General features: G+C 39.7%; 2 protein-coding genes and 1 long non-coding RNA gene across 5 annotated transcripts; 2 read left to right on the top strand and 1 right to left on the bottom strand.

Moving 5' to 3' along the window:
* Positions 1 to 100: 100 nt before the first annotated feature.
* LOC131458068 (uncharacterized) lies at positions 101 to 22,684 on the bottom strand. Of its 2 annotated transcripts, XR_009240057.1 has the most exons (5): positions 22,549 to 22,684; positions 20,523 to 20,561; positions 13,721 to 13,798; positions 1,266 to 1,336; positions 101 to 150 (listed from the first exon to the last, which is right to left on the bottom strand). It is a non-coding gene; the product is annotated as an uncharacterized LOC131458068 (long non-coding RNA). The 2 variants fall into 2 exon arrangements; XR_009240056.1 differs by lacking the exons at positions 101 to 150; positions 1,266 to 1,336 and adding an exon at positions 5,316 to 5,744.
* si:ch211-284e13.4 (insulin receptor substrate 1-B) lies at positions 5,746 to 16,528 on the top strand. Its single transcript, XM_058626751.1, has 3 exons — positions 5,746 to 6,194; positions 9,123 to 12,209; positions 15,204 to 16,528. The coding sequence occupies exons 1-3, from the start codon at positions 5,843 to 5,845 to the stop codon at positions 15,209 to 15,211; spliced, it is 3,447 nt and encodes a 1,148-aa protein (XP_058482734.1). The 5' UTR covers positions 5,746 to 5,842; the 3' UTR covers positions 15,212 to 16,528.
* On the top strand, positions 22,631 to 27,483 carry slc25a15b (solute carrier family 25 member 15b). 2 transcript variants are annotated; one of them, XM_058626753.1, is made up of 8 exons: positions 22,631 to 22,737; positions 22,951 to 23,069; positions 23,790 to 23,888; positions 24,227 to 24,485; positions 24,613 to 24,750; positions 24,881 to 25,056; positions 25,797 to 25,955; positions 26,308 to 27,483. In XM_058626753.1, the coding sequence occupies exons 3-8, from the start codon at positions 23,834 to 23,836 to the stop codon at positions 26,427 to 26,429; spliced, it is 909 nt and encodes a 302-aa protein (XP_058482736.1). In that variant the 5' UTR covers positions 22,631 to 22,737; positions 22,951 to 23,069; positions 23,790 to 23,833; the 3' UTR covers positions 26,430 to 27,483. The 2 variants fall into 2 exon arrangements, with proteins under 2 accessions (XP_058482736.1, XP_058482735.1); XM_058626752.1 differs by lacking the exon at positions 22,631 to 22,737 and having other exon boundaries at positions 22,796 to 23,069.
* Positions 27,484 to 27,521: the final 38 nt, after the last annotated feature.

Raw genomic sequence — 27,521 nt, 5'->3', positions numbered from 1 at the left:
TTTTTTTGAATGAGTGAATGAATATCACATTTAATAAAACATGTATGTATTTAATTCCAATTGTAATGAATGAATGACACATTTGACTCATTATTTAATGGTGTATTTAATGATGGAATTCTGCCACTTTCACTCCTCCATAGTTTTCACCTGTTAACAATGGAAAAATCATGTGCACACATTAAACAGAGGCTCTGTTTAAAAGTGCTGTTAACATCGTCTGTGTGAGGTGATGAAATGACAGGTGAAAGAGTGATGGTTTGGTCCATAAAATATCAGAAAACCTTAAAAAATGTTGATCGTTGTTCGTCAAACCTGAAAATAATGATGTTCTCAAATGTCTTGTTTTGTCCAGAAACCAAAATGATTCATTTTTAATGATCTGTTTGTTATCCAGAATAAAGAAATTAAGAAAATACTCACATTTAAGAAGCTTAAAAAATCGGAAATCTTGTTTTAATCATGAAAAAAGCTTCAAACCGATTAATCGATTATCAAAATAGTAATTGATTAATAATCGATTAATTGTTTCAGCTCTAATTATTAGTAGTGATGGTGGTGGGGGGAAAAATACGGTGAAATATGGTGACAGTTTGTGTGGCAAAAGTATATCGCTTTTGAGACACCAAGTATTGTTCTTTTTTGCATATATTTTTTGAACTGATGTTACAAATAGACGTCAAACTTTGTGGATTAGTGAATTAACACTTCAGTCCACTAGATGGTGCCAAGTGCTCACTTTCACGAGCACTGTTGTGTCATTATATCACAATATATGATTTTACAAATATCCTGATAATGGTGTCTCTGGTGATTTTTTTGTTTTTAAATACAAACAAGTAGGGATGCAACTGCATTATTAAACGATTACTAAATGAATTGTCAAAGACTCTAATAATCGATTGTTTGTTGTAATTTTTTTTATTACAAATGTTGAACATTTTCCGCTTTCTTTGTTCATTATAACAAAGAAATAATTAAAACTGAATAATTTCTGGTTTGTGGATAAAAAAGACATTTGAGAATCATCATTTCCAGGTTTGAGAAACAGTGATCAACATTTTTCAAACATTTTCTGGCCCAAACAAATACTTGATAAATGTGAAGAGAAATGCAATGACAGGTGTGTGTTTGCATGTGGAGCAGTGACGTCACATTAGCAGTAGTAGCAGGTGTAATATGAACACCTGTGATCGGATCACTCAGGTGTGAACAGAGCGTCTAAGAAATATGCGGATCATTTTTAAGCAGCAGCTACCACACACCTGTTCACGCTGCTCCTCGTCCTCATCCTGGTCCTGGTTCTGGTTCTGGCTCTTGGTCCGGCAGCTCAGCTCTGCTCCAAAAAAAAAGCTGATGATCATTTACAAAGACTTTAAAAATCCTGAAAACTTTTGTAAAATCTCAATATTTAACAGAGGATTCTGATGTATTTAGTGACAGCGCTGCCGAAAGCCGGTGACTGTGAATGGAATGACTTGAAAACACATGAACTGTGCCTTTAACTGCAGCTGTTTGCAGGTCTTGAGTGATGAGACAAAGCAGTGTCCACTTTAATGTGTTCAAATGTGCTCACTGCAGTAAATGAATGAAGAAATGTGAGGAAAATACATGAAAACGTTTTTATTGTTTACTATATATTGATCCATATCAACACGGACACTTTTATTTTGAAATTCTACTAAACCACTGCTCCTGAACATTTTTTTTTTTTTACTTAACCTGCCCCCTACTGGCCAGACTAGATACTCATTCTTAACAGTTTTAATGGTACAGTGATATTTTTTTGTTGACTATACTATATTTGGACATTTGACATTTTATAATTGCCAATTATAAAATGTCAAATTTAGTAATCTGTCCAATTATTTATTGGACAGTTTACTAAATAATACATGTTTTTTTTGCGACATACTATACTAGGACACTTTTAGACAGTTTATATTTTAACTTTTTGTTGACATTTTATTCAAGGACACTTTGGACAGTTGTTGACAATATGACGTCATACTATATAATAATATATTTGACACTAAGTCAAACACGTTTGTGTGTTTGCTGTGGAGCAGTGACGTCACATTAGCAGTAGCTCACCTGCTACTGGCCAGACTAGATACTCATTCGTTCGTCAACAGTTTTAATTATCTATTGACAGTTTCTGTTGAGGGCATTCTTTGACATAGGTGGACAATTTATATTTTAATGTTTTTGATGACATACTAAACTCGGAAAGTTCATATTTGGACAGTTTTTACAACATACTATCGCATTGACAACACACGTGTGTTTGTTGTGTAGCAGTGACGTCACGTTAGCGTCAGCAGTCGCAGGTGTAATCTGAACACCTGTGTTCAGATCGCTCAGGTCGGACAGCAGGTGTGAACAGAGCATAAACAGAGAATCTAAAAAAATGTGCTGCTCATTTTTAAGCAACAGTTACCACACTTCGTCCACATGGTTGACCGCGCTGCTGCTCCTCGTCCTCCTTGTTTCTGTCTTTAAGTAGAACATGGATGGAGTAGAAGAAGCTCCGCCTCCGACAAAGGAAGTGGAACATTCCAAATAGATCGACTCAGAGGGGAGAAGTGGAATGTACCAAGTCACGGAAAGTACTCAAAGGCTTTTAAATCAGTGCTACTTTGTGCAGGAGCAGCTCCACCTGTAATTAATCAACGTTCATGTCCTCGCTGGACAAATAAAAGAAAAATGGCAGCTGAAATTGTAAAAATGTTTGCTAAAACAGAGAAAAAAACCCCACTACCTATAGGAAATGCTGCCACCTGCAGTCCTTCCCCCTTCATCTTATAAAAGCTGCCTAAATTATCCCGTTTTAGCTCTTTGTCTGAAAATAATCAACAATAAATGTTGTGACAATAAATGTATATTTTTCCTTGTTGTGTCCGAGTATTACTAGGACACTTTTGACAGTTTATATTTGGACATTTTTTGTCGACTCATTATACTAGCCTAGTATAGTATGTCTTCAAAAATCTGCTGTCAACTGTCTGTGGTCTGATTATGATGTAGTAATTAAAGGTGAAAATGATTAATGTAATGGTTTATTTATTTTTATTTTTTAACTTTGTCAGTTTATATTTAGACAGTTTTTTCTTGACATACTATAATATGACATGTTTTTAACAATATACTATATGTTTGGATGCATGACTATTTATATTGGACAGTTTTTTGACGACACTTTTCGACAGTTTATATCTATACAGTTTTTTTGGTGACATACTATATTAGGACATTTTTAAAAGTTTATATTAGGACAGTTGTTTGATCACATACTATAGGCTACTAGAAAAAATTGTGACAGTTTATATTTGGACGTTTTTTGTTGGCATAGTATACTAGGACATTTGACGTTACCATACTAGGCCATTTTTTGACAGTATGAAGACATTTTGACGTCCTACTATATAATGACATATTACAGTGCGTAATAAATATATTAGACTACCTGTCATGAAATATTTTAGATATCTTTCAAAAACTAAAAAGGTTATTGTTATTTATATGGCAAATAACAAACTGAATTCACCTTTTTATACCCAAATTTGAGCCAGCTCACTGGGCTGCTCTGAGAAGTCAGAAATTAATCAAGCATAACATTCAACCACTACATAACTACATCAAATTTCATTCAGTATCAAATTTCAAATCAAATTGACCCAGATATAATAAAATCCATGTATTACGTTTAAACATTGCAGTTTGAAATGGTTTTCAATGGCACATTTTTGGCGCTTAACTGTATGAGTGTAACACTTGTCTGCACACAGTGTGTTTTAGCCTTACTGTAGGAGCTGGAAATAACAAGATCAAATGAAAATACACAATCTTGCCAAAATTCATGCCATGTGCACGAACACAGCCAAAATGAATCAATAAAAAAACGAAGAAGCGCCTAAGGTCAGCACTACAATATTATGTGCTCTGGTTAATGGTGCTGACTATACTTACTTTATCCAGCTGTGTATTACCTTCACATTAAAAATAAATCAACTATATAGAGATTTTATATTTTTCAAATTGTACTTGTACTTGTTTTTTTTTAAATGTTTCCATTTAGCATACAAAATCAATACTGAATGAAAAAACAAAAAAAAAGACTATAGATAAAGCACATTTACACACGCCAAATTAGGTTCAATATTACTGAAATGAAATAAATGTTTCTAAGATCTTTATACAAATGTGCTATTCTTTTTCAAATATAATTTTTTGCAGTAAAATATGCAAATGTGCTTTCAATGGCTGCATGGTGTTCAGCAGCTCTATAGGCGTAGACAGCTGCACGAGCCCTGACCTCAGACTGCATGTTCTGCGGTTGTGTTTCCCTCTGTTGCCTTTGTACAGTCAGTGGAGTAAAAAAACAAACAAACAAATGAAGAAAACCCTCAGGTCAATGTTGAATGATTAACAGCGGAAATTCTCTGGTCGTCCACGTGATTATAGGCGAAGTCTCCCTCTCCTGAACATAGTGTTCCTCTGCTCCTCAGCAGCACTGCCGAAGCCCCGCAGGTATTTGACTGGCACCGGCTTGGAGGTGCCAGTCCAGCAGAGGCGGAGTGAAGCCACACAGAGCGAGACCGGAGGAGACAGGAAATTAGGGATGACTTTCACAATAAAGGCACATCAGGAAAAAAGAAAAGAAGGAATAGACTACTTTGTTGCATACTGCAACGGAGCAATAGGGCTGAGCTAAAAAGTAAAGTCATAATATTAGGAGAATAAGGTCCTAAATTACGAGAATTAAGTCGTAACATTAGAAGAATAAAGTCGTAATATAATGAGAATAAAGTTGTAATATTATGAGAAAAAAGTCAAGAAGCACATCATCTGTCCTAGCACTTACCTTACCCCCTCCCCTGCACTATACTGTATCTCCTTAAGTACCTTAACTGTACCTAGTGGATTTCTTCCCAAGACCACTTCTGTGTAGCTTATTCCTGTTTGGTAAGTCGCTTTGGATAAAAGTGCCTGCTAAATGCTTAAATGTAAATGTATTATACAGTATGCCATGCCAATCACAGCATGAAACGACAGCATATTGCATGTTTTGGACTGTGGGAGGAAGCCGGAGAACCTGGAGAAAACCCACACACACACGGGGAGAACATGCAAACTCTGTGCAGAAAGGCCCTCGTGACGACCTGGTCCCAGGTCTTCTAGCTGCATGTAGATACATGTTTGATAAATTAATCACAATATGTTATTGTAAAAAACATACAAAGCTTAAGTAACGGGCTGGAAGAAATTCTGTACATTTCTTTGCAAAAAAAAAGAAACATCAGTGGGTCCTGGAGTTGGCAGTTGACGTTCAGCGCCGTTATTATTTTATTTTGAAAATCAACACCGGAAGTGCTGCTTTAGATTCTCCTAACTAGACAGTGGTGGGGAGAGATTGACTGTCGTCAACCTCAGACAGGTGGAGGAGACGTCCTGAAGCACCGCGGTTGGACCTGATCGTGCAGGAGGACTGGGCTGGGCTGCAGGACCAGCAAGCAGCTGTGGACACTGTCCTCCTCCTCCTCCTCCTCCTCCTCCTTCTCCTCCTCATCCACATCTTCCTCCTCCTCATCCTCCTCCTTCTGCAGCAGCAGCAGCTGCCTGGATTCACGCTATGATGAGACCAGATCCAAAACATGGTTCGGCAGATTTTCCCATCCTGAGCCTTCTTCTTGCAGCAGCTGGACACTTAAACGTGGACACAGGGAGGACGAAGGATGTAGTGGCTGTGGATTAATGAGTTCATATTATTTTATTTTCTCCCTGAGATTATTGGCTCATAATATCTTAAAATAAGAAAACACCCTGTCTGCTTGCCTCGGTCATGGAGAACCAAGCAGCCGAGGCGCAGCTGAGCTATGAAGATGTGCAGAAGAGCGGCTATCTCCGCAAGCACAAATCAATGCACCGGCGCTTCTTCGTGCTGAGGGCGGCCTCGGAGCACGGTCCCGCTCGGCTCGAATATTACGAGAACGAGAAGAAATTCCGCAGTAAATCACCCGTGCCCAAAAAAGTGCTGAACCTGGAGACCTGCTTCAACATCAACAAGCGGGCAGACTCAAAGAACAAGCACATGATCGTGCTGTACACCCGCAGCGAGAGCTTCGCTGTGGCTGCGGACAGCGAGGAGGCGCAGAACGAGTGGTACCAAGCCATGCTGGACCTTCAGTGCAACTGTAAGCTGTGGAGAAAGTGTGCGTTCTCACTGTGTGTGTGTGTCTCTGCATCAGGCCTATTTGTTCTCCACACACACTCTTTGGCGCGGCCATTCCAGTCTCACCGCTCACTGCACATTTAACTCTGACTGTTATTTGTTATTTTTTGTTTTTCTTGCGCTGTAATTCTACTATTGCAGCTAATTAGTGTGAAATAATTTGCCTCTTCAAATGCAAATTGGGCGGTGTTTTTGCACCAAGAGGCAGGTGCACGCGATAATGATGATAGACGAACACTATGGGCGGCATGTGCTGTGTGTGTGCAGCACGATCTTCGTACATCCAGAGGATTATTGTTACTATTTTTCCTGCAAATGAATGAAAACACGTTTGCATACGACGCATGAAATAACACGACGGTGCAGTAATAGTCACACCGTCGCTGAAATGCAGCCGATTGCACATACGACGGCGTGTGTTTTGCATGGCGCAGTGGGCATATAGCAACCATCCATGGGACGCATCATATAGTATCAGCCTATCGCTGTGCGCTCTGCTGTGTGGCCCGTGTTTTTGTTGTTTTTCTACACGGCTCTGACTAACCTACATTCCTGATACACGGCGCTGCTGCTGCTGGCTGGTGGGGAGGAGATGGCAGCATCATCACCATCATCATCCTCATCATTAGTGCGCTTTCTCTCACTGGAGAATGGGTTTCTATTGGGTATCCTCGTGTTTACGCGGTTATCATTGATGCCGGAGCTGAACCAGCCCGCCCTGTTAAATGCTTTATTGCTTCTCACAGTTAAACTGAGATTAATGGGCTTGCTCAGCTCCAGTCTCGTCACATAGTATATCTTCATAGTATATATTATTTTCTTTTTTAATAGATGCACCTTTAGGGCTGCATGGGCAAGAATTCAGTGATAATAAAAGTATTTTTAGAAGTACATTTTTCTCCATTAATAATAGAAATAACAACCATATAATAGCTTTAAAGCAAACTCAAAATCACCTGGCAGCCAGTGAACTTCTAGTCTGGTTAGCTGGTGTGAAGACAGTCCGACAGTTTGTGAAAATGTAACTGTTTAGTGATTAGAAATTAAAATTATATCTCGATAATCCATCATAATATTGCACGCCATTCACAACAAAAAAACAGAAATACAATGGAATGAAAACATTAAATCAAAATAACATTTGTAATGACCATTGTAATTAAAATGCTAGACAAGCTTATATATAATTAAATGTTGAATTTAAGAATGTGATAAATATAGCCTATGATTTAGTATAAGTTCTCATTATATTTTTAAAATAAGCGTAGGTCCGCAGGGCATCGACTGGGGGAGCCACATGTGGCCGTGAGTTTGAGGCGGGATCCATTAAATTAATGCAAATTCAATTCAAACCAATTTTTTATTTTTAAAGCAAATGTGCTTTTATGTGTGATTTCATCCGCTGTTAAGTACAATTTTCACAATTATGCCAGTGCCATGTTGAGGTTTAGCAACTGGAAGGTCACAGATGTCACCTGCAATCAGGCCTCTGCAGTCAACACCAGCTGTCAATCACACTGGTGTCCACACAAAAGTGCAGTCCATCATCTATTTGACATAGCTATGGGAACATAATTGACCAAATTGACATTGTGTTCTATTGAAGAAGAAATCAAGTGAGAAATACAGTAGGCTAATTTCCCAAAGAAATTCCATTCAAACAGACTTCTCTTGCAACCAGTGGAGTCGCCCCCTGGTGTACATTCAATATATTTTCACTTGTGCATTAGCATTCTTTTGCATACCATGCAAATTTATTTAAAAAAAAACACAAAAAAAAAAACAGGCAGATGGAAACGCACCTAACATTTTACATGCAATATACACTGTTTAGGTGCTGTCTGTTTGGAAAGGAGCCAGATGATTTACACATTGTTGTGAATGGGGACAGCAGAGAAAACCTAGTAGCCACACTGTAAAAAAAATCAATAACATTCAAACTGTATGCTGTATTTAAAATAATTTCAGTGGTTAACCATGCTGTCAGGCAGCCCATTGAAAGTAACCCACATATCTGATCTGCCACATTGTAACACAGCTTCGGGACTGTTGCATTTATGCATGTTGGGTTAGGTTGAGAAAATATTATTCTGGTTCTACTGTCTCTGTCTCCATCAGTGCCTCATACACCCCTACCTTAGAAAACCTGAACTCTCCCTTTAAAACACAAGTTTACACAGTGCTCAGATACATGAAGCAATATACGGCATACTTGGAGAAAGAAGCAAAAGAAACACAGAGGTTGAGCAACGCAATTCAAAATACCAAATGTATATAAGGTATAAAAATGTATTTTAAAAACGAATAAAAAAGCTATAAAACACTCAAGATACAAAGATTAATGCGTTTAGCTGTTAATAATGGTCCTACAAATGGAGATCTACTGTATTAGTATATTAACTTGCATTATAGTGTTTACTGGGAATAGTAGTTATGTATTTTACAAAATGGCACCAAAACACAGTTGTGCAGTGAATAAAATATGTAGTTCTGTTATTTGTCATATTATAGGTATTGAACTGAAACACTGCATTGTTTCTCGATCAGCCACGGTGCTTTGCGCTAGATTTATTCTATACCTCAGAAGACTTAATTAATTACAGAGCTGAGGCTTGGAAGTGATGGTGATGAATTAGCTGCAGCACAGCTGCTTGGCAGACACAGCAGACATCATTGTGTGCAGCTATTTAGTAATAATAGGGAAACAAAATGTTACTTATTAGTGTCACCTACTCTGGTTTGTCATTTTGTCTTTGATCAATATTTCAAAAGGTTATTTTTAATATCTTTTTTGTTTTAATCTTGAGTGCTTATTTGTTTTACAATGTATGCATGATGTAATCCAGTAAATTAATGGATTTTGCTCATTTGTTCTTTGTGTTTTTCCAAGGTAAAACTCCTGAAGATTATGGCAGTAGTGGGGAGTGTAGCTCTCCGTCTCCCATACCAACTTTCAAGGAAGTGTGGCAGGTCAAGGTTTGGCCTAAAGGTCTTGGACATGCCAGGAACTTAGTGGGCATCTACCGGCTGTGCCTAACTGACAAAACAGTCAACTTTGTCAAAATTAACTCTGATGTAGCTTCTGTGGTGTTGCAACTGATGAATGTCCGCAGATGTGGCCATTCAGAGAACTTTTTCTTCATTGAGGTGGGTCGCTCAGCGATTACTGGTCCAGGAGAGTTCTGGATGCAGGTGGACGACTCAGTAGTGGCTCAGAACATGCACGAGACCCTGCTGGAGGCCATGAAAGCCCTGAGTGAGGAGTTCCGTCAGCGCAGTAAATCTCAGTCTGTGGGAACATCATGTGGAGGCGGTACTGCCTCGAACCCCATTAGTGTCCCAAGCCGTCGCCATCATCCAAATCTGCCGCCAAGCCAGGTGGGCTTCACCAGACGAGCTCGCACAGAAACACCTGGAACTGGAGGAAGCAGCACGAGCACTTCACCGACGTCACGCCATGGCTTTCCAAGGGCACGGACGGCCAGCATTGGGGCCAGGTCTGAGGAGGGCGGAGCAAGTGCCAGAGGGACATGGGCCAGCTCCAGTCCAAGTCTTAATGGATCCTGCTCAACTACGCCAACGCTGAGACCCAAACCCACCAGGGCTCCAACTCCTGCTAAGATTACACTCAGCCTTGCTCGTTACACACCTAACCCTGCTCCCTCTCCTGCACCTAGTCTGTCCTCCAGTTCTGGTCATGGCTCAGAGTGTGGCCTAGTGGGGGCAGCAGTTGGAGGAATGATGGTCTGCTCTTACCCTCGTGTTTCTCAGAGAGTTTCTGTTTCAGGTTCACCAAGTGACTATGGGTCTTCAGATGAGTACGGTTCAAGTCCCGGGGAACACTCCCTGCTTGTACCAAGTCTGTCTGGACACCATGCACATGGAGAAGGCTCCTCCAGCTATATAGTCATGGGACAGCGAGAGGGTCTCCTTGGTTCCCATCATCGCTCCAAAGGCAGACGGATTATGCGGCGGGCGTCTAGTCGGGAATCTGAAGCAGAGCGCAGACTATTAAGTAAGAGGGCTTCCCTGCCTTTGGCAGCCCATGAGCAACTGACCCCACATAGAAAAGATGAAGATGATGAGGACGATGAAGAATATGCCATCATGTCACAGAATACTAACAGGGAGATTGGTAAGAATAGGACAGTTGAAAAAAGCAGGACAGAAGTGGCTGCAGGAGCAGCTGTGGACACTGGTTACATGTCAATGCTGCCTGGAGTGACATCTCCTCCTGTTTCACTTCCTCTGTCAATAGGTATGTCCGATACCGCAGCCAAACCTGGGGCAGATGATGAGTACATGGCCATGACCCCTAACAACAGTGTTTCCCCTCCTCAGCACATCCGTCAGCCCAGTACAGAGGGCTATATGGTCATGTCTCCCAACAGCAGCAGCTCCACAGACCTGCATCGTCTGGGCATGTGGGACAGCAGGGCCAGTATAGAGAGTCGGGCTGCTAGTGACTACATGAACATCTCACCTGTCAGCAGTCGCTCCGCCTGCAGCACACCACCCTCCCACCCCGAGCAGCACCAGCTGCAACCAAAAATGTTCAATTCTTACTTCTCCCTGCCACGAGCTTATCAGCACACTCTCTACACCCGCTTTGAGGAGGACTTCAACAAAGGGGAGGGAAAAAAGGACAGCAGTGGGGATGATGGTGCTGGAAGGGGAGGGGGAGTGGTATACAGCAAGAGGAACAAAATTGCAGCGGGCTCTGCAGGAGGCTGCCAACTCTCCATGTCTTCCTCTTCTTTCTCCTCCAGCTCAGCAAGTAGTGAAAGCCTAGAAGACAAGTCCATATCAGCAGGGAGAGGGTTAAGTTTATTAAGAACTGGCGCAGATTATAAGAGTGCAGGAATGTCCACAAAAGATGGACGCCACCATCAGAAACGTGGATCGAGCAGTAAGAGCCCAAAGCAGCAGAGAAAGGGTCGTCCCCTCAGCATGTCTGCAGACATCACGAAAGCTAACACCTTGCCCAGGGTGAAGGAGAATCTGCCGTCATCCGTGTCTCAAAATGTTGGTGAGTATGTCAGTATTGTGTTCGAAGATGATAAGTACAATGGAGGACGACGTGCTGGGTCTCAACATGGACAACCAGTGATCCATGGAACTCTACGGCCCTTGAATCAATCACATCTCTGCCACAGCGATCCCAATAACCTTCCTCGCAGCTTCTCTGTACCACTGTCCACCTCTGCAGAATACGTCAGCATGGATTTAGGGAAGTCTGCAACACCCCTGACTCCTGTTAGGTCCAAATTCAGCACCCCACAGGGCCCACCAGCTGTTATTCCCAAGGCCCAACACGAACACAGCACATCTTCTCCACTAGCAGCAGAGGGTAACACTGGGTACAGAACAAAAGTAAAGATGGCAGCAATACCAACAGACGCCTCGGCTGAATTTACAGACAACAAAGGTTCAGATCCCAGCATCTCAGCAAGATCTGCCGTCCACTCTGCTCAACCCTCATCTGCAGAGCAGCAGACAGGTTTGGGATTTTCTCCAGTCAAGTCCTTCCAGTCTCCTGAGCGAAAAAGCAGACTGGTCCGAGGTGACCAGCCGGGACGGCGCAGCCACCGCTCAGAGACTTTTAACTCACCTCCCTCCTTGCCACGCCACCCTCCCTCCTCTACCTCCCTCTTCACAGAGGGCAGCCAGGCAGAAAGCCATCGGCACGGCTTGGACTGCTCACTGTGGGAGAACGAGCAGTCTGCTGGTTTGTCTGCTACACCTCCACCACAAGCCTCCACCTCATCTAGTGAACAAGGCCTTAACTACATTGACCTTGACTTAGCCATTAAGGAGAGTCCTCAAGCTGGAGTGGAACGCACCTCTGCTACCTACAACATCGGAGGAAGCGCTATGGGTAGCAGTGCTGCCTCCGGCCTCAACACGTATGCCAGTATTGATTTCTACAAGTCAGAAGAACTGAGAGCACACCAGAGCAGTAGGAAGGATGGACAAGGTAAATACAGCTCATCTTAAAATATAGATATAAAAGTATGTGTTCATAAAATCTTCCTTATAATTAATCATATATGGTACAGAGTGATACATCTTGCATCAGGTGTTCGGTTGCCTGAATTTAATAGAAAAACCTTTAATACCATAAGTTGTTTTGAGATTTTCTTTTGTTGATGTATTATAATAAGCATTGTTTGCATACCTATAAAATGAACATTTAAGAGTATATGTTTACGTAATATTATGTTCTTCAGAACTACAATATATTTTGATGATGAAGTCAATGTTTCATTAGTTTTTCATGGAAATTGCTATTTAAACACGATGACTTTTGTCAATATTTGTCAACCCTTTGGATGAGATGTGCATCATCCACAGACAAAACTCATGTGTGGGTCTTAGTCACTCCTTCCTTTCTCTTTTCATCCTTTAATGACGTGTACCTTTGCTTCCAGCTGGTGGGCAGCACTGAGTTTTCAGGCTGTGGGTTTGTCTGTAGAGTCTCTTCTTATCACAAGTGGGTGTTCCGAGAGCAAAGCCAATTGATGTGTCTGCTGGTAATGAGCCATTTCACATAAATGGAGGTAGTGGGGACAGAATATGGGCCAGGTGTTTATGTTCATGTGTGGGTGTGCGCGCCACTGTCGCACGGCAGCTCTGAGGTTTCCCTCTCGTTGCACAGATAACAATTATCCATCGGTTAATGGCTTAGGTACATCTTTATGCATGTACACTGAACTGCAGAAGAGATTAATTGCTTTTACATGGCAAGAAGTAAAAGCTTCTCTACATGAGGCAGGATAGTAAAATGTAAACATACAGGTACATAGCAAATGCAATCAGAGGTCTGAATGGAAGAAACTAATTATGCAACTAATTTATTCAAAGCAGGAGCAGCATTTGCTTGATTGATTTTTCGGATGATTCAGTCTCCACATGTATGTGGACAATCACCGTAATTGGCCAATTATTTGAAAGGATGAATTAGTTATTATGCATTTGGCGTGAACGGCCAGAAGTTTGTTAATATTCTATGCTTTACTTTGTCATCATGCTGCAGCAAGGTGTGAATGTGCCTGTCTTATACTGCAGCCATTTTGAATGACATTCAAACATCATTCATGTACTGTGGTGACTACCACATCACACTAAATCATGTGTTTATTACAATATCAGAGTATGAGATACTAAACATTGTTAGTGTTGACTTTGCAACGAGCCTTTTAAACTCAAACAACAAAAATATGCCTGCTCTAAAATATCCATCCACCCACTACTGCTGTATCCTCCACTGGAGGTTCTCAAACCCGGGTCTTCTTGCTGTAAAGGCAAGAGTGCTAACCACTACACCTGTGTTGCCTGCTCTAAAATATCCTCAGAATATATTTTGCACTTTTTTGCCTCATTAGACAGCCTTCTAAACCGTTCTTTGCATGGCACAGTCACTACTGACACCTTTGCTGTGTTCCATTAACATTAGAAATCAAAAGTAGGAACCAGGAGTGACGTTACCTTCGAGGTGACCTCTTTCCGTGAGATGAGAGAACCATGGATGCAAGCGTATCTTGGGCTAGCCAGTGATAGTAATACCTGTCAATAAAAACACCAATAATGTCAATATTTTGCACATACCAACTGTCCACAGATAAAACAGAACAGCACGACTGTATGTGTACAACTGATTTACTGTGAAACAAATGACACAAGTGCATTTTACAGTACAATTTGTGATGGCGGCCACCTTAGAATCCCATGATGGGGAGTCGGAAATTCTGACTTCTGGTAATCAGTTTACAGTCTTAGCATAAAATCTGATTAAACGAAGTGTTCAGTGTTTATAAATAGTTAGTAACCTTTGCTCGATCCACTTGCACTAATTAGTGGACGCTGGACACCACATGCTCTCGAAGTGACAGTCTGCAGTTATCGTCTTAAAAAGAGTCGATGACGAGCAGTCTGCTCACTACTAAAAACACAAGCTGACAAAAGAGTGGATGGACTTTAACACTTAGTTGTGACTCCGTGCACCTTTATTATGCAGCACACCTCACTGAAACCAATGCAGCCTCATAAAACAGGTTTGCAATAAAAAAGAAAGAAGATAAATCTACAATATATCCTCCATCATAAAGATTATATCGTCCGGTTTTATTGAAAATGTGTTAGAGGTGTTGGTTTAGTTAATGGTCATTTTATATATAAAATGCTAGTATGTGGTGTGATTGTGCTATGTTGTATTTTATTACACATAGAGGTGTTTCTGTTTATTTACTCGTAATGATATAGAGAGGGTGGATAAAAGTATAGATGTCTAGTATAGTTGTCTGAGCTTCCCCTAAAGTACACACAAATTGAGGTCATTCTTTTTGAAGGTAAATCAGCTCTTCTTTACACCAACAGCATTGATGCTCTGATCTTTGTTTTCTACCTCTCTTATCTTGTTTTTTTTAACCACTGAAAGTTCAAAAGTGACAGGAGACATAATATTGACATCTGCAACAGAGTCCTGCATTAAGAAAATCCTTTAAGAAAGATATCTTGCGTCATGTGATATTTACCCAAGCAGCCAACAGCAGCTTTAGGTTAAACAAGCGCAATACACATTGGACTGGAAGATGTGAAATCCAGTCTAAACGGCCAAGATCCTCTGCAACACTGTGTGTGAGGAGACTTGAAAATTAGATCAAGTGTGAGTTATAATCTAAACCACCGCTTTCCAAAGTGTGGCCTGCAGCAGTACTACATATATATTTTTTAAAATATATTCTCTTGTTTTGGAAAAGATGATTTGATAGATTATTGATAGATTATTTGTGATCCTTCATTGGTAATGAGGTAAAATATTTAGATTTCAATGTTACCTGTTTAGTTAAATGTGGCACTGCATTCTTGTTGATGTATTTTGCAAAATGTTCAGGGGCCTCAAACCTCTGAAGCTCAAATTATTTCTAACATCATGCATGATTTTAATAAATTCTTTTTGTCTCCCTTCCAGATTGTTGATCTTTGTTCTTGTCTTGGATGCGAGTGTGACGCCAGTGTGACAGCTCCACACTCTGGACTCTGGAGTCGAACTACGGGACACGCATCCTCATCCCTTCTGCTGTTTCCTGTCAACCAAATGTGTGCCAAACACACACTCACTCACACACACACATGCAAACTAAGGGAAGTGTTTTGTTATTTTGAATTAAACATGACATTTGATCATAATTTAACTTAAAATGGACAAAGGATGTGACTGTGATTGTTCTCAGGTGTCCATGATGCCGATCATGGAGGCCACATCCCATCACAGCTTTCTACCAACAATCATCCAGCAAAGGTCACAAGGCTTTCAGGCAATCACATGAGACAAAAATGTCCATCTGTGACTCTTCCTTTCAAACACACTTATTTAAGTGCATGAGTTTGTTTGTTTGTTTTATTTCTCATCACTCAAAACATCAGTTAGCATGTTGACATCAGTTTAATCTGAGATTGGATTACTGGCTCCGATTACGTTGCCATTGATACCACATCACATCATCCTTTGTCTAAATTCAGAGTTAAATACTCATCGGGTTCCATCTGGCTGAGGTTTCATACACTCACCGTCTCTGTAAACATAATTGATTTGAGATATACAGTTGCCAAAAAGCCTTTATACTTCTTGGCCACTTCTACTCTTTTACTGCTATTTACTGCTGTTCATTTCTGAGGTGCAGGTTGTGGAAATGGAAATTTAATCCATTGCACCTTTTTTATTTTATTTTAACACAGGAGGAAAATCCCATGCAGCAATAGTTACAATAGGGGTGTAAACTTGAACAAATCGGCCATAATCTGATTATATTTTAACTGCCAGAGCTGCAGCTGAAGGATGGGTGATTGCTTTATTATGATCTCTGAAAACAGTTATGTTGTAAGTCATCACATGTTATGTCGTAAATTTCTTTGCCATAAGCTCCAGCCAATTATACAGTTACTGTCCTGTCATTTTATGTGGCTGATATTCAAATGAAGGCAGTAGACTGGAGAAGGTCCAGTCACACAGTGCATCCTTGTTCCATGATGGATCGTTTCTGGTGGTTTAATGAGAGGCACGCAGTAGGAATCCTGTCCTTGTTAAGATGAATTCTCTTCTTAAACAAAAAATAAATAAACGGATCACCTTTATCCCAAAATGCAAGTGGCCATATTTACATAAACAGTGACATTTAAAACAGTCAGTCGCTGCAGCTATAACAAGTAAGCAAACGCATATCGTTAAAATATGTATATGCATAAAAAGCTGCAGCTTCAATGCAATACAACTGCATTGTAGGGGAAATTATTCTTGTTAGAAATATAGATGCACAATTATTGTGTTTTTTCTTTGTGGTTATACAAACATATTGAAAGGTAGTTTCTATGTCTGCCTAATTGTTATACAGCGGTCGTCCTTTAATAACACTTCAAACACTCTAAGTTAACATATGAATTTTACATCCATAACTAGTAACTCGATGGACTCAAGCACAGCAAAGTCCATCGAGTCCATGACTCGGCATACTAACTCATAGAAGCAGACGAGGCTGAAAGCAGAATCTATGATGAAACTTTCATGTAAAATACACAACACGTGCCATATAAGAACGATGAATACTCAAAAAACAAAAAAACCTGCCGGCACATAAACTCCTCCTGCGTGTGATGTGATGCAAATCGTCAACAGAGTAGTAATGTACTTTTCATTCATTCATTCAGTTCATTTTTTAATCTCACAATCAGCTACTTATGAGTCGATTACGTTGTAAAGTCTTACATAATACCTTTTCAAGCACCGTGTAGCATGAAAACAAGTCAAAGTTGAAATGCTTTTTGGCAACTGTTATGTTCTATTATAACTGCATATTATAGTATATATACTATAGTATACAAATAGAGAGGCAAACTATAATACACACTGTAGTTTGTTTTCCTCATTTGCACAACAGATAACACAAGTCTAATATAAAGTGACACATTACAATGGTATATACAGTATACAATATACATATAAGGATTATTACTGAATAGCCTAGATATCTATATACTCTTTTATAAAGTGCCTCATTTTTGATTGTAGCTGTTTTTACACAGGTAATCTTAAAATGGGTGGTAAAATGGGGAGACAAGTGTTGTTTCTCTCCTTAGACTAAATTGTGCATATTTTAAACTTTTCAGAGGACAGACTGAAAAATTATATTGTTAAACATGATCAAATTGCCTTACCGGAAACGTGGAAAAAAAATATCATCATTTTTTGCAGTGCCTAAAACTTCAGCCACAATGTAAGCACTCCCTCGCACTCTTCTGTTTGGCTTTATCAAGCTGAGGTTCGGCCACAATTTAATAAAAAAATTAAAAAAAATAAATAGAAAGAATGAAAATAGGAAAAGAAAAAAAAAATCCTTTTATTTAGTAGTTTCACACACTTGGAGGTTTCCTAGTCAAGCTCTGCTGTCCCTACATTCAGCTGATGGCCTGTTTCGCTGGATTCTAACCTATCTACCAAAATTAAATAAAGAATTATCTTATATAAAATCCCCCAAACTGCCATTTATTGTTTAGCCGTCTAAGAATCTGTTTGATGTCTTTATCTCACTGTTAGACAGACTTTTATACAGGAAACTGAAGTTTATAAACCACTCACTCTCCCACACCAATGTCCATAGAGAAAATCAGTGATTTTAGTTTGCGGTGAACACAGGAGTCGCTGGTCTACTGCTGCCTCGTGTGGTCAGTTTGTGCGACTGAGGAATATGTCAACGAAAGATTTCAAAATAACACATTTGATTTTACTGATTTAAAATCCCTGGTTTTCTCTCTGGAGTTTGGTGTGGAAGAGTGACAGTATCGTAGAATTTACCTGATTTTATTGGCCAAGTCTGTTTTATGTGGGTTCTAGGCATAGGGGGCGCTCACAGCACAGTTAGTGCTGACTTTGTGAATCCAGCGTAACAGATCCTCCATCTGAAGCGGACACATTTGTGGACACTGTACAGCAAAAAATAAATAAAAACATCCATGAAGATTCTACATTGTACAGATTTTAATGTCAAATCATATTTTTAATGACTTCCTGTATTTTAACTTTCCCTCTTTTTGTATGGCAAAAGGAAATTAATACAATTCATGATGGATCATGAGTTGTCCACTGATTAAACCCTTTGTTACTCAGTGTTAGACAGGAAATGAAATATGTGCACTAATTTTCACATGGTTTGCAGCATACGATATGTGTGAGCCCCAAAACAACCTCAGCTCCTCAGTGCAGACAACACTGGAGGCTGACTGCATTCAGAACTCGGCTAAAACAGTAGAACCACGTGTTTAGAACCACGAGCCAGTGCCATATTCCAGCTCACACTCATTACTTACTGAAATCTTCCATTTTAACATCCTGCTGCTGTCAAAACAAATGGCCAAAAATACAAAGTCTGACAACAATTCAGACAATTAACACGCAAAGTCACGCTATTGTCAAAAAAAAGTATAAAGAGAGTCATTTATTATGCCAACAGTGTTTTTTTTAAGGTGGTGTAACTTGCAGATTAAGAGTGGTTGCATATTGTATCCAGAGCCTCTGATGGACATTTAGTGATACTGAATCAGGTTGTGTTGGTTAATATTAAGAAAAGTAGATATGGTTTTGGTGCCAAAAGTTTCACTAACTTCTGTGAAACCAAACTCTTTTATCCAAGGCTCTGTCTGTGTGTATACAGGGTACAAAATAACGAAGGCTTTCTTGATGTATTTTTTAAACACTGGTAGCTTTTCCCACATTTAGATTGATTTTTATTTTTTTTTAAAGTGTCCAATGGTCAAATCATGTTGACACCGTCGCAAAAAAAAAACGTAAAAAAAAGTCAATAAAAAAAAAAGGAACTACCCGCATGCTTTTACATGTGAAAACCAATTTGGTGTTTTAACTGCGAGGACAAAAAGTCACAGATATTAACTTTACTCAGTCCAGAGGTTCCTCATCGACTGACACGTGTAAAAGTGCCTGGCTGAGAATCCCGGTGTCTGGTCATTATCCACCTCTGTTTCAGTTATCTCCACGCACAGACTGAAATACATACCAGCTCCTGGAAAACAAAGTCTTCCACACATTTGTTGAATATTACGTTGGAGATGTGCCCAACTCTTGGCCAAAGGGACTTGTTTCTGGTGCCAAAGTTTTTACTTGTGCAGCTTTTGAACGGTGATTTCTGAGCTTCACACTTGAGACTCGTGACTGTGCAGGATTGAGAAACTCAAACTAATGCAAAGATGAATTCAGATAATCAGCTTTTTACACATTTTTCAGGCACTTGTTAGTCAGTGTTTGTAATTGTATGAGGTAAACAAATATATGTTGACTGAGCACAGCCTACTACTGCCAACAGATTGTGCTCGGCACTGAGAACATTATTTCCAAACTCTTACCTTGTATAACAGATCCATTCAAATATGTGGCTCCAATTTTCTAATCTCCGTATGCTTGTGCACTGAAACTCTTTTGTCAAAGTGATCTTTTGTAATCTCTTTGTTATTCCTCCAGTGTACTCCTCTAATTTGGGATTACCAAGATTCTCTGACTGTACCTCATAATCTCAAGTCCAAGCAGACGTAACAGTTGGCACTTCCCTGGGAAGAGTCTGAGAAGGGTTCAGGATATTACTGACACCATGTTTAGGAGGAACACATGAAATAAAAGCTGCGAATTTGGGTCAACGTCGTTGTATTCTGAATTGCTTTAACAGCGCGAAGCTCTCTGCATCCGTTTCCATTGTCATGACATGCGGCGGTGGTGGCGGTACGATAATGCTTCTCGTCGAATGAATCATCAAAATCCTGCCAAGCATTTTTGGTTTGGCGAAACCGTCTCTTTAGAATATTTTGTAACGAGCCACATCAATTGCTCAGCAGGCTCTAACTGTGGGAAATGATACTGTATGTACAATCAGGATAGCAGTTATAACTACAATGGAAATATGTATTTTAAAGCTATTGATACTTTGATAATGATATAAAATGTAAAAAGACTGAACAGGAACTATAGGTCATTTGTAAAGTATACTGTGTATAGAGGAGTTTGCTCCTGGGGAGGGACGGGCATGGGGTTCATTCTGTTAATGGCAAAATTGTTTAACACAGAATATTGATGATTCTTGTCTGTGATGTAGACAACCTCAATGTTTTTCTTTTTGATAAAAGGCAAAGTGAAATGAAAAATGGAACATCGGTGTCTTTATTGCTTGTGCAGCTATAGGTGTTGTTGTTTCGTTACCCCCAGACAAACGCACACATATTCATGGTCACATACCTTGAAGCGACGTCCTTGCCCACTGGACTATTTTCAGCTCTGTTGACAGAGACAAATGATCAGAGTGTTAGTGTTAATGTAGTCAGACGACAAACAGTTTGTCCTCGTAATTCAGACATTAAGTATCATTGATATAAAATAAATCAATGAATTCACATAAAATATGTCATTGCTTCATCAATTAACTTATTTCATCTCCCACTGTCACAGTTTGTGAATCCTCCATCTGAAGCTGATCTATTGTGGTAGTATTTTTATCAAATCATATTAAATTTTATTTTATTATTTTAACTTTCCCTCTTTTTGTATGGCAAAAAGAAATTCTTAACCAGTTTTTCCACTGATAAAACACCATCTTAGACAGGAAATTAAATATTTGCACTCATTTCCACATGGTTTGCAGTATACAATATTTCAGCTCCTCAGTGCAGACAATATACTGTAACTCTAACTTATTCTAATTCAGCAGAGTTCAGACTGTTGTAAGCCATTGCTGGTCTGAGTTTTTAAGGATAAGCCGGTGAACAGAGGGGACACGTGGTTTAATCCGCAGCTACTCTGTTTGAACAGATGGGATTTCTGCAGCATTTCAGTCCATATAGGTGAATAACAACAAAGATAAACTGGATATTCCGTCATCAAATTACCAATATAATGGTGTGTGGCAGGTTTTTGTTGTTGCATAAGCCAAATGCAGAAACCAGAAAAAATGCAATGGAGAATTACTGTAATATTGTTCAAACACAGGATGAATAACAGCAACTAGCCAGACTCTGGGAAGTACTACTTTTAAATGATTGCCTAATTTATTTTGATATTTCCATTATGGTATTTTTTTCTCAGCAAATAACAAAATGCTGTTTAAATGACTGTGGCCTTTTTAGCACATAGCACTGTTGTAGATGAGTTTAAAGCACTGGCCACTGTGACTGACTAAGAACATGCTGTGATACAATTACGGTCAAAGCTGTTCATGTAGCTGAGATCACAGCACTTCCAGGGAAGTGCTCTGGGAGTTTCCACTGTTTATACAAAATGAGATGCTTGGATTATATGTGATGTACTTGTTGGCTAAATATTTGAATAAGTACTCCTGGCAGGTTTTTGTAAATATTAAACAGAGCTTTATATGATCTTTCAGCCTCAATGTAGAAGAAAAAAATGCATCTACAGTGACCTTTAGTCAGAGCCTTTGCTTATGCAGTGTGTGTGTGTGCAGCAAATGGATCACAGTTGAGTTTCTGTAGGGAGAGAGTGCAACAAGAGAACAACAATGTTTAGAAATGCAGCGACCCTTACATATTTTTAGTCAGTTTCAGTTGCTTTTGTTTTCATTTTTATTTATAGTTGAACTTGCATTGCCTGTGCAGCACAGCAATAAACTGTATTTGCTTATACAGAGACCCAGAAATGACTATAAAAAGATCAATTTTAGGAGAAGATACTTAGGATTTATCTGTATAATGCCATTTAAACAAGAAGATATGTTTTAAGAAGACTAAAAATTAAGATTATAAAATTAGAAAAAGGATTTACTGCATGAGAATGAGTAAAAAGACGATGTTAAATTAAAATGATTATGTATAAAAACATGTACAATGTTAACAAGCAACCAGCAAACGGAGGGACACCAAATATTTTTTATATTATTATCTTATGTGTTGTATGTGTTCTTTCCTATTTTTTATATCTAATTATTGGCACACAGTATTTTATCTGTTGTTTGTATGTGAACATATATCTATTTTGACCGTAAAATCAAACGTCTACTCTCCAGTCCAGTAGGCGGCGTAATGCAGCTGCAGCCACAGCACAAGTGTGAAGGAGAGGACGTGAACCGGAAGCGTTACTCCGCTTCATATTATAGATCTTCAACTGAAAAAAGATAGCTCACTCGCTTCACCAAAGCTGCACATTACTGTATTTTAACGTTTGTCTTTTAGCCAAACATCGATAAAAGCAGAAATAAGACTAAATATTTGCAGTGACGTAACAGACCACAATAAGGACTACAATTCTTTCCTACCTCTGACAGTAAACACGGTTAGACATCATCTGCGCTGTCCATTTACTTTCTTTGGGACTTTTTTGTTTGCAGTTTTTGTTACTTGAAACGTTTGAAATCAGCTATCCATGTTCGTTCAAAGAAGAAGAAATAGACGGAGGGAAGGAGAAGACGAATAAAAGACCCCACTTTGATCTTCGACGTCAGCAGGTACTAAAAACGGTACCTCCGATTTCGATCAGAGTGGGACCTTTTGCACATTCTTGAAGTGCCCTCGTCCAATCACGGGCGGCGGTTAGTTAGTCAGTCAGTCAGTCCGGTCCATTCATTGACAATAGTGATGACTGGATCCATGCGTGGACGCAGGACATGTCGAACATAAGATAACATGAAGATAAACCGTGTTTGCCTTGTTGTCGTCAGATAGCATGCGGTCACGCGTGGACACTCCGGTTTACGGTTCGTGTGAAGTCCTCAGACGTTGACCCTCAGCGGCCGTGACACGCTGATGCTCTGAGTCGCATCATCACATCATCTCTAAGGTTTGTGTGTTAAAATGAACATTAACGGCGTTGTTCGGTCGCATTTGGGCTTCATTTTTATACTATACGTGGACTGTTTACAACTAAGGAATTACAGTTTACGAGTGTAAGTGTAAGTGCTAAATCTTGCCACATACTTTAGCAAAGTTAGCCGCTATGAAAGTAAAGGTCATTAAACCGTTTAGTAAAGATGGAAGATACATCAAATGTTAAACGTCACTCACACTTAGTTAACCGTGGCCATTGTACGTTATTGGAATAAACGTGAATGGGTAAAATGTTATTATTATCAGTGTTATAATGTAACAAATTACAAATAATTCGTTACTGTACTTTCGCGTACTTTTCTAGCAACGTTTACTCCATTACCTTTCCTCTAACTATCTTTGTTACTTGTTACTACCAAATAAAATCAAAAGAAGAAGAGTTGGTAATGGTCTGTATTTATATAGAGCTTTTATAGTCTTGATGATTTAAATCAATATTATTTGGGAATTTTTGTTGGCACATTTTGAGCCTTAGCAAAATGTTTTTGTAGCATTAACATGTCATTTTAATGTCAAAACATGATAAACAAAAGATAATGTATTCTTGCTATGTCAAAGGAAGTTAATCAGATTTGAATGGGCTCTTCTTTGGCCCAGAACCTCCTACCAAAATGTGTACGTTGTTAGTGCAGTCAAAAATAATGTTTTTATGTGATTATTATTTCTACACTAGGTAGTAGAGAAGAAGAAGAACATCTTCTGACAACTCTTTGGACCATGGCTCCACACCCAGCGGTCCAGGCCATCATTGATCTCTCTGCAGGAGCCGTAGGTAAAAAAAAGCAAAACTATCACAGTGTGATGCACAGCACGATCTCTGTGGAGTAATCATGCTGATTTTCTACCACTTTACCAAATGTCCCAGTAACTGTGTTTGACGTAGCAGGACTTTTCGATGATGCTGCTCTTTTTCCAGCTTGTTTCTCTCTGCATTTGTAATGACTGTTTATACTGCTCACTGAAGCGCAGCACTCAGAAAAGCCCCCTGTGATTTTTATCTCCCTCCACAGCACACTGAGCTCATACTTTGATTTTGTCTAACAGCCATTCCCTGTGTTTACTGTGTGTATTGATCACATGCTCTTGGTTTTCTTCTTGTCTTTGTTAAAGGAGGGGCTGCGTGTGTCTTCAGTGGGCAGCCTCTGGACACGGCAAAAGTCAAGATGCAGACCTTTCCCACGCTCTACCGTGGATTCGTCCACTGCATCACGTCCACCTACAAGCAAGTGGGTATCCGTGGTTTGTACCAGGGCACGTCACCGGCGCTGATGGCCAACATCGCAGAGAACTCTGTGCTCTTCATGAGCTACGGCTTCTGCCAGCAGGTCATCCGCTTCACAGCTGGACTGGACAAAGAAGCTGTGCTGAGGTGAGATGGAGTTACCCTGGCTTTTGTTCTTGTCAATGCTCGTTGTCAAATGAAGTTAAATAAATAAATAAATAAATAAATAAATAAACAAATAAACAAACGTATTGTGTGCCTCTCTCTTTGTCAGTGACGTGCAGAAAGCCTCTGCTGGCTCGGTCGCATCCATCTTCTCTTCTCTGGTACTCTGTCCCACTGAGCTTGTCAAGTGTCGACTGCAAGCCATGTATGAAATGGAGATGTCAGGCAAGATAGCGAAAAGTCAGAAGTAAGTCATTTTTAAATGCACGCACATTTAGCCTAAAAGCAGGTCTGTCACACTTGAATGACGTTAAACATTTGTTTGTACGCTTCTTTCCTTCTGCTCTCTCTCTCTCTCTCTCTCTCTCTCTCTGAAGCACAGTGTGGTCAGTGGTGAAATCCATCATGAGGAACGAGGGGCCTCAAGGTTTCTTCCAGGGCCTGACCACCACCATAGCCAGAGAAATCCCTGGTTACTTCTGCTTCTTCGGTGCCTATGAGCTCTGTCGCTCCACCTTCGCTGACTACATGAAATGTGACAAGGATGACATAGGTACTGAATGTCGCTGATAGTTATACTGAGATTAGATCAAATATACCGTTTTTAGGAAGAGTGGATACATTAGATATAAGGCCAAATTGTGTTTTCAAATTGAAATTGCAATTGCAAAGGCTGCTAATTATAAATGTGATATACACCAGGACTATTCAATTACAAATTCAGTTGGGCGGCATTTTCAAACAAAGAAATTTAGCTGCACCCAGTAAGCAGCAGGTAATGACAAATTTAATCAAAAAGTGCATTTAAAAAATAAAAAAGAACTAGTAATAAAATGATTTTGGTCATACCCGTCCTTCGTACACCTCAAAGTGTTTGTCATATTTGATTCAGGTGCAACTTAAAGTGCATAAAATCAAAAAGGTGCACACTATTAGCAACTCTTTAAAATAATATGAACATATGTGTTATATATGACCCACAAGCATCTCAAAGTGCCTTTAACAGAATACAAAATGACTAACACTGCTATCAAACCGCATCAGAATACTGTAGGAATATTTGAGGCACAGTGAAAAGTGTTTCTGTTGTTATTTTAAGAAGAATCACAAATAGATATTTTATCCAAATTGTTTAGCCCTAATTAGAGAAATCAAATTGAACAGTTCACCATAAATGTATTGAAAGAAGTTCATATTTCCCCTGTGATTCATACACTTGCTTCCACCTCCTCCACATTTAATGTACAGTATCACTGTATTGTCCTCTAACCTGTATCGCCGTGTACGTTGAAGGCGTGGGTCCAATCGTGTTCAGCGGTGGTCTCGGCGGCGCGTGTCTGTGGCTCGTCGTCTACCCGATGGACTGTGTCAAGTCTCGGATCCAGGTCATGTCCATGACGGGCAAACAGGCAGGGTTTTTCAGGACATTCATGACCATCGCTCGGGGTGAAGGTAGAGTTTCATCGTTTGCTTTGTTTTATCGTGTTTGCAGAGATCATGTTTTGTGTTCCATTAGGGAAAGTGGACACAAATTGACCGTAGGTGTGAGTGCGAGAGTGGATGGTTGTTTGTCTCTATGCGGCCCTGTGATGGACTGGCGACCTGTCCAGGGTGTACTCCGCCTATCGCCCGATGTAGCTGGGATTGGCACCAGCCTCATGTGACCCTCCTGTGAAGAATAAAGTGGTAGAAGATATGTGAATGAATGTTTTGCGTTCAGAGCCTTAACTGTAAAAAATAATCCACTTTCCTTCTCATTCTATTTCCTGTGAGACTGTAACGTTTGCTTGTTTCTTGTGTTTAGGCGTGAGGGCGCTCTACTCTGGCCTCACCCCCACCATGGTCCGCACCTTCCCTGCGAACGGCGCTCTGTTCCTGGGTTACGAGGTCAGCCGCAAACTCATGATGAAACACGCCGACACCTGAAAAAACAAATGTTGCAGTGAATTGGTGTTGACTCTCCACAACTGCAGTGTAGGATCTGTTCTTTTTGCCACGTCCTACTTTTGCTAAATTAACATTTCACAACTCCGACAACTGCCTTTTGACATAGTATTTACATCTTTTAAAACTTGATATAACCTATTTTTTAAAGATCTTTAGATTGTTGTTTTTAACACTCCAAAAACACTTGAGTATCTAAGAAAACCACTTGTATGACAGTATTAGAAAACATTTATCAGCCTCTTGATGCAAAAATGTTGACACTCCAGTTTGATTTTATGTCTACCTCAAACCTCACTGCACAGAAGTAAAATACATTCTTTATTTGCTCTACGCTCCATTAGGATGTATGTAGTAATAATAATAACAATAATAATCTAGATTTTTTGTGTGAATTTATTATCAAAACTGACTAACATACTCATGTGTTTTTGTGGAAATAGTTACAGTTTCAGAGCAAAATAAGCAGATCTGTGTTGGTACGGTCACAAAAAAATGCTCAACTTTTCTTTACCTTTTACATTTTGTTTTTGAAATAGAGATGACTGCACAGGTCACATGACGCACACTCACCCTCTAACTGGCTGTTTTTGTTTTGCCATGTTAAATCCTGTTTATGTTGCCATATGAAAGGTCCAGTGTGAGAGATGCCATATGTTTGGAAGGATGAGGTGAGAGATATTCAGCTGAAACGTGCAACTTCACCAGTAGATGTTGCTAAATCTTACACACTGTACCTTTCTCCTTCGGGAGCTTCCGTTATTTGCCTTTTCAAAACATCACATTTTGCCTTTGTAGAACTTTTGTTTTGTGCACAAGCAAACATCAGCTTCTTTGTCTAATACCGTGTCGTTTGCACACTATGTGCAGGGTTTTATTATCTCTTTCATATCCCTGTGATTTTTAATCGAGAACTGGAGATATTATATCCGGACAGTGTTTGAAGTGTGAGAAATGTGAGATGACACTAATTTGTGGAGCAATTTCCTCCAAATGTTGTGACACAACCTTCATTAAAAGTGTCAGTGGAGTTAAACTTTGTCATGAATGTATTTATTTTATTTTCCATCTATT

The sequence above is a fragment of the Solea solea genome, chromosome 4 (genome assembly GCF_958295425.1).
Source record: "Solea solea chromosome 4, fSolSol10.1, whole genome shotgun sequence".
Taxonomy (NCBI): domain Eukaryota; kingdom Metazoa; phylum Chordata; class Actinopteri; order Pleuronectiformes; family Soleidae; genus Solea; species Solea solea.
This window is presented reverse-complemented; position numbering and strand designations above follow the sequence as displayed.